Here is an 8,019-nt window from a genome sequence, read left to right on the forward strand (position 1 = left end):
ACCTGCCTAACTCCTTCTCTACTCACAGACCACACACTCACACAAACTATGCACTCAGACACCCACCTCATGCACTCTGCTGTAAAACATGTGTAGGGAGTCAGTGACAGCCTAGGAAGGGGAGGGGATTCGCAGCCATTAGCTCTCTCCCCAGCACCCATCCATTCCCTTCCCTCCTAGCACTGCACATACACACTGATCCCCATCTCACTCAGCAGTATGGTGAGGGCTTCCCAGCAGAAGCCTTCACATCCAGCACAGGACAGCAGTCTGAACTCTGGTGGGAGGAAAGAGTGGAGCTGCAAAAAGGAATCTACCAATTCCTCTACTTCCTGCTGGAACTAAAAGCCAATAATGGCCAGCTCAGACCATGGGGTCCAGCCTGGGTCACCCCAACCACTCAGCAACGTCCCTGTGTGCAGCACATCTACGAGGATTACATTCAAACAATGACATTGCACTAGCTAAAATTAAATATATATATATATATATATATATATATATATATGAAAAAAAAAAACAGAAAAACATTATGTTAGGACAAAAACTTTAGTAACTTTAATTTTTAAATGTTAACCTATACACGGCCTTGTTGTAAAAAGGGTAGCATTATAACCTCTCAGAGATCTATAGTTTTGGGAATATCTGGATCCATTCTCGATGCTAGATTTAATCAGTAACAATGGCTAAGGTAAGTCTGTCAGAGTCCGTATCCAATCCAACGTCAATTTGGTACTGGAAAAATATTGACACTCTCCATGTGTAATGTATTATATTTTAAAAGAATGATTTCCCTCACAATGGAAAAAAAAAAAATTATCATATGTCACTTTTCTCAATGGTACTTTTCTAATAGTGATCTTCCAGTACCCTATCTCTATGCCTTAACTCTGTGTCTTCTCCAGGTGATGCTAGCGTCCGATATTATAACTAAAGAGAATCTGGCAGTAAAGATTGTGAAAAAGAGCCAACTGCTACAAGATTTGGATGATAAGGAAAGCATTTTGGTGGAACGTCGGGTGCTTGAGGTGGCCAGTGGATGCCCCTTCCTCACGGATGCTTACGCCACGTTCCAGACTGAAGTAATAAAATTACATCCATCAACCATTCTATTACAATAAAGATAAAGTACACGTGATGCTATATGGACTCCTGTTTGATCCATTTAATTTCTCTATTTGCAAACAGGATCACATTTTCTTCGCAATGCAGTACCTGCGGGGAGGTGATCTGGATGACTTAATTAAAGCTCACGATAGACTGGACATTGATACTATAAGGTAATTATTGAAAAGAGATATTTAAAAGTGCAATGAAACACCACAATGAATGAGAAAGAGAGGGTACCATAGACAATAGGAGTGTAGTTGTTTGAATAAAGGAAAAACACAGAAAAGAGTGAGATTAGAGATGGAACTCATCCAAACTAGTTTTACCTGACAACTTCTGAATTGCTTTTAACATGAACTTGATCATTTATCCACAGATATACAGAAACAAATATCAGAGGGATTAAACGTAGCTGTGTTTGGGAGATTCCAAATAAGGAAGGCGGGTGATGTCTGAAATTTTAAATTAAGAAGGTTAAATCAGAGAAATCTGAACAGCGTTAAAGGAACATTATAGCCACCAAATCAACTTTAGCTTAGTGAAGCTATTTGTGTGTATAGATCATGCCTCTGAAGTTTCACTGCTCAATTCTCTGACATTTAGGAGTTACCGTATATACTCGAGTATAAGCAGAGTTTTTCAGCACATTTTTTGTGCTGAAAAACCCCAACTCGGCTTATACTCGAGTCAATAGTCTGTATTATGGCAATTTACATTGCCATAATACAGACAGGGGCTGTGGGGGCTGTCAGAGCTGTAACTTACCTCTCCTGCAGCTCCTGTCAGCTCTCTCCTCCTCCGCGCCGTCCGTTCAGCACCTCGGTCAGCTCCCAGTGTAAATCTCGCGAGAGCCGCGGCTCTCGCGAGACTTACAGTGGGAGCTGACAGAAGAGCTGACCGGACGGCGCGAAGGAGGAGAGAGCTGACAGGAGCTGCAGGAGAGGTAAGTTACAGCTCTGACAGCCCCCCTCTCCCCCCCCACTGAACTGCCAATGCCACTGGACCACCAGGGAAGGAGAGCCCCCCTCCCTGCCATGTATCAAGCAGGGAGGGGGGACGAAAAAAATATATGTAAAAAAAAATAAAATAATAATAATTACATTTAATTTAAAAAAATAATAATAAATAATATAAAAATTTTTAAATAATTTTAAAAAAAATTGCCCACCCCCCACCAAGGCTCTGCAACACACACACACACACACACACACAGCACTCTGCACTCATACACACACTGCATTCATACGCACACGCTGCACTCATACACACACACACACACTGTAAATAAATATTCAATTCATATATTTTTTTTTAGGATCTAATTTTATTTAGAAATTTACCAGTAGCTGCTGCATTTCCCACCCTAGTCTTATACTCGAGTCAATAAGTTTTCCCAGTTTTTTGGGGTAAAATTAGGGGCCTCGGCTTATATTCGGGTCGGCTTATACTCGAGTATATACGGTAAATCCTTTTGTTGCTGTTTAAGTAGCCCTAGCCACACCTACCCTGGCAGTAACTGACACCGACGGCATAACAACAAAATGGTTTTGTTTTCAATCAGATGTAACTTACTCTAGAAGTTTTTTTTATCTCCTGGTCTGTAAACTGAAATGTAGTTACATACAGGAGGCTCCTTCAGGGTCTAGCACACTATTAATAGAGCAAGAGACAAAAAAATGCAAAATTAAACAGAATTTGCAATAAAGGAAGTGTAAACATTAGATGACTCTTTACAGGAAGTGTTTAGAAAGGCTGTGTAGGTGCACATGCATGGTGGTGTGACTAGGGCTGTATAAGCAAAGTGATTTAACTCCTAAATGGCAGAGAATTTAGCAATGAAACTGCAGGGGCATGACCTATACACCAAAACTGCTTCATTAAGCTAAAGTGCAGACCACTTTAAGAATACAAATGTACTTCATCATATGGTACTTTTTGTTTAAAAATGTAAGTGTGGCTAATTATTTCCTTTCTACCAGATTCATTGCAGCTCAACTGGTATGCGGGCTGCAATTCCTCCATGAACATGGAATTATCCATAGGTAACTATAGTAGTAATTCATTACTGTATATATGTAATTCTTTTCTCTTTTATCTGGGTTGAAGCTTTTTTTTGTCCCTCCATGTAACGTACGTCTTATCTTTTCTAATTTTTCATTCTTAATTCTTTCTAAAAAGTTTTGTTGCTCACTTGTATGTTTTGTGATCTTTATAGAGACCTAAAGCCAGAGAATATTTTATTGGATGACAACGGTAACGTTAAAATTGCTGATTTCGGTCTTGCATTAGAAAATATGTTTGGTGACAAAATGGCTACAGAATGCGCCGGCACATTGGGATACATGGCTCCAGAGGTGAGGAATATATCATAAATGATGTGTAATATTAGGTAAGTTAGAAATTCTATTGAAAACCAGCAGAAACGAACACCAAAACTTAGTAGTTTTAGTAAAAAAGGAAAAGCTTAGAGTGAAACAAGTAAATTCTGACATCAGTGAAATGGGCAGAGCTTAGTCTTAACTCAGGAGAGAACTCCAAAAAAATGGTGAAGTTATCAGAAACATTCACTATTATTAAAAGAACAATATAGTGTTAGAAATATAAACATGCATTCCTAATGCTATCGTTTCCTAGTCCGGATTTAGATTCAAGAACCATCTTTAGACCTTCAAAAAATAGAGAATGTTGGAAAGTGAAGAATCTGCTCTAAATCAGTTGGTATAATTAAAAAGCCCACAATTCCTCAATCCTGGCAAACCTGTGAATTTTAATGAATTTGTTTGAGTTCCAAGAAACAAAAGGAAAAGTGTTCTATGAAATACTTGCAATTCATTTCAAGTGTTTTAGTCATTTCCCTCACTATATCTGACTCTGCCCTACAATAACCTATATTAGTTTTATTCTATGTGTCTGACTTGCCAATTATTTTTCTCTTAACATTTTCTGGAAGATGATGAATGATGAAAACTACAATGCATCTCTGGACTGGTGGGGATTGGGAGTTATTATCTATCAGATGGCTACAGGATATCATCCTTTTCGTCGTAACCCATGGCAAACAGTGACCAGACCAACAGAACAAAGATACACACCCCACTATCCCGAGTATCTGAGCACAGACACACAGGATATAATGGAAAAGGTTGGTCTGTTTTTGTTCTATATGAAAAAGAAATACATGTGCTAAATTGAGCTGGTGGAGTTACACAAAGAAAATATTCGGAAATGTTGGCCATTTTTGTCAGCTAGCTGACATTTCGTGACAAAGTTGGAGCTCTATATAAATGAGCTCATGAGAAGTATGAAATAAGGGCCAGACTTTGCACAAGTCCACAGAGACAATGTCCTCAGGGAAGCAGGAAAGAAAGAGGTGACCAAAGAACTCCCTCACCAGTCATACGAGTGGTCTGCATGTGCCGAAATGCAGACCAAAAGATACACTCACTGGAACACCTGGGATTAGTACTCCTCCTCCCTGGGCAAAGGTAAGCAAGAGGGAAGGGGGAGTTAACGTAACTTTTATTTATTTTTTTATATATCTACTTCCCGAAAGTACAAAACCGTCCCTATAACCCCCAACACACACACATAGACACAGTAAGACAACCCCTGGAATAAATGCACTACAATCTTAAAGGTTAGAGAGAGGTTAATGTCAGAGTTCGATTACATAGGGTGTATAGTGTCAAAACGTTGAACAGCTTAGGATGCATTAATGATGTATAAGGGCTGTTTATGATTATTGGGTTTGGGGTTAGAGTTAGGTTAAATTTAGCATTTGGGTACAGGGGGTGTATTAGGGTTGTAAGGGGAGTTAAAAGTTATTTGCAAGATACTCTCACCCTCCGATGTCATCTGTAGAGCAGTCAGTCTTCTATGGAGTGGTTACACAGTGTGCATCACTCAGACCTTCCTCTGCTATCCTTCCAAGGCACTTCCTGTGTGAGAGGCTGTTAGTGGCAGATAGGAAGTGACCCCTTCCACTTCCTGTCAAGCCTCACACACAGACACGGGAGGAGCTGGGAATTACTGAGTTTGACACTATAACTGGTCCTGCATTCCTGCTGTTAAGACTACAGAGGGCACTGGCCAAGAGTCCTGGTACTTACCTCCCTCACCAGCCTATTTATGCTCAAAAAGGCACATTATAAGTGCTGGAAACAGGCGTCCCTAGTGATCAGGTGCTTACTCTGCCTAAAGGCAAATCCAGCCCTGCACCCCTGCCTTCATTTAATAATTATAAGGACTTGCTAGATTTATAAAAAGTAGAATATCCCTTGCTATTTGAATAACATGCAACACTTACTGTGCATTGTTTACTTACTGTATGTCTTAGCATTAGGACTATTGTTAATAAAAGATTTACAATGCAAAAAAATGGAAATATGCTAGCCATATATTATAAAAGAAAAACGGTTCCATAATAAATAATGTTACCTTCAAGAACACTAAAATGGTATTTTGTTTCAGCCTTTACTTAATATATTGCCACAAACTCCACTGTCTGTAGTTTTTTGTTTTTTTTACTCAGTAGCAGATTTTTTTTACATACGTATGTTTCTCTTTAAAGCTTCTATGTCTAGACCCATCCCAGCGCCTGGGAAAAGAGGGGGATATTCGCAGTCACCCCTTTTTTAAATCCATCCATTGGAAGGAGCTGGAGGCCGGCAATGTATCCTCCCCGGTGTCATTATGCAGTGTAAGTATGTGAATAAAAATGCTGAACATTAAAGCATCACCATTTCTACTTACTTATCGCTGTTGGAAATGAGCAAATTAGGACCTAGAGAATCTCATTGAAGCTTCACATTTTGCCACAAACCAATGCATGTATAAATCATTTCGTCCTTTCTGTATAATATGAATATAGTTTTACTGCATTGGAATGTCACTGGACTTGCAAACATCCCAGAGTTCCTCAAAAAGACTATTTTTTCCCATGTGAAGTAAAGGAACCTTGTGAAGACCCCACTAAACAGTTTTAAGTTTTGTAACGGACCGTTTCAGCAGACAAGGGGTTAAAACCCAGTTTAGGCGATAATCCACTTTAGATAGACCAGCAGCTACTGTAAGCACCAATTTCCCGAACTCCCAAACTGCACGGATTCACCAACTCTCGAACAGCAGACACACAAACCCTGGAAGCAGCCGAACAGGAAAAGCAATACGAACAGCTTACACTCCTGGCAGTCGGCCTACAGTCAAATTCCCCCCAAGAATGAGACAACACTTCAGCTTCAGGGTTAAGCAGGAACTCATTTACTCAGGGCTACCTGCCCAGTATTTATGCAGGTCTCCCACCTGGTGGACACTCCCCTAGGGGACCAAATGGAAGATTGTAACAAAGGACAGACATAAACCAATTACAGACACACAGCAGTAAACATTCCCACAATGCATCCTGGCTTCCTCCCTTCTGCCCTGGAGATAATTGGAGAAGTAATCCAATTATCTCCCAGGCCAGAGACAAAACTCCATTACACATGTGGGGACCTAAATGCAGTATTATGTTTTAAAATATATGAAGTCACTTTTATCCCACCAAACACAGACATGTTACATATCCCCAGATAGCTCAGGTCTGGGTGCACATTATTAGGTGAATGGCATCCAGACCACACGAATACAGTTAAATCGCCATGGAGCCAAAGTCTTTAATCACACAAATAGGCTCCATGGCATAGCTATCTGGGTTACTACAATTCACATGTAATAAACTACCGTATGAACGGCTGTTCGGCCACATCCCCACGAATAGGAACCAGGAGATGGACGGCTCAGCGGTGTTCGTGCAAATAAGTGTCCGTTTACAGTTCCATAAGTTAGGTGCCGAACACCGCTGGCCGTACGGTACTTGTAAAATGGCCGCTGCCACATGTTCGGTCGACGAACAAAGACCACCCTGCCTTCGTCAAGTAAGCTGCGGTTAACCGCAGCTTCAGGGTGGTCAATTGGCGGCACACTCCAGCTCCCAGGTGGTCCCGCATTCGTTAGTTTGAAATCTACCGAACACCCCGGCAGAAAAGGCACGAATAAGCCTTTCTGCAGGGAAAATAAGCTTTTTTAAAGTCTGGTCCATAGTCCAAAGGAAGCAGGCGAGCAACCAGGCTTCTCCAGTTCACAGTGGCGAAGTTGGTTTCGCCACAAGTTTTCAATGGATTTTCCCAAGCTCAGCATCCAGGGAACTACGCAAGTAATTTAATATGGGACCCCCGGAAAGCATTGTCCCTGAGATTCAAATCATTTGACCATTGAAACGTCCAAATAAATGCAAAATAATAAAAAACTGAAACCATGTTAGATCTTAAGAAGACAACAATGTCTAAAATATACTAAAATGAATGTTTATATTCTTTCTTTGTAGCCATCATTAGAAAACATCACAGGAAGTATGAGCGTTAGGGAAGCACTCTCATTAACATGGTTTACAGAGGAGCCAATTGGCTCATCAGAGCAAAAGCTGTTTAAAGGCTTCAGTTTCAACAATCCCAAAATAACCAACCTATTAGAGCCAACAGCAGCCCCTTTATGTTCGGTTAAAGAAAAGAACAGGAAGAGAAAGAGGGTAGTGAGTGGAAATGAAGAAATTATTACTAAAAAGAATAGGATGCTGGAGTTATCAAAGCCCGTACCAGCTATTTCATGGGCTGCGAGAGCGAATAACAGAAAGAGAAAGAAGGGAGAGAACGATAAAGAGGTTCATCCAAACATACCTAGGACTGATGAACTATCTGAGCCATTAGCAGCCGCTACATGTACAAACAGAGACCTCAATAGGAAAAGAAAGAAGGATCAGAGTGAACGTGACAGTCAAACAATTTCAAAAACACAAAAGGAATCTTGAATAAAGTTTTTATAATTTAAATTGTTATTCCTTTTTAGATTTGATGGACTCTGCGGATATATGAT

At 40.4% G+C, this 8,019-nt stretch overlaps 1 protein-coding gene across 1 annotated transcript; it reads left to right on the plus strand.

The window, feature by feature from the left end:
• The first annotated feature begins 682 nt into the window (after window positions 1-682).
• Window positions 683-7,954, plus strand: LOC134576983 (protein kinase C delta type-like). Its single transcript, XM_063435635.1, has 6 exons — window positions 683-691; window positions 906-1,082; window positions 1,189-1,280; window positions 3,326-3,464; window positions 4,061-4,252; window positions 7,475-7,954. The coding sequence occupies exons 1-6, from the start codon at window positions 683-685 to the stop codon at window positions 7,952-7,954; spliced, it is 1,089 nt and encodes a 362-aa protein (XP_063291705.1).
• The last annotated feature ends 65 nt before the right edge of the window (window positions 7,955-8,019 follow it).

The sequence above is a fragment of the Pelobates fuscus genome, chromosome 11 (assembly GCF_036172605.1).
Source record: "Pelobates fuscus isolate aPelFus1 chromosome 11, aPelFus1.pri, whole genome shotgun sequence".
Classification (NCBI taxonomy): domain Eukaryota; kingdom Metazoa; phylum Chordata; class Amphibia; order Anura; family Pelobatidae; genus Pelobates; species Pelobates fuscus.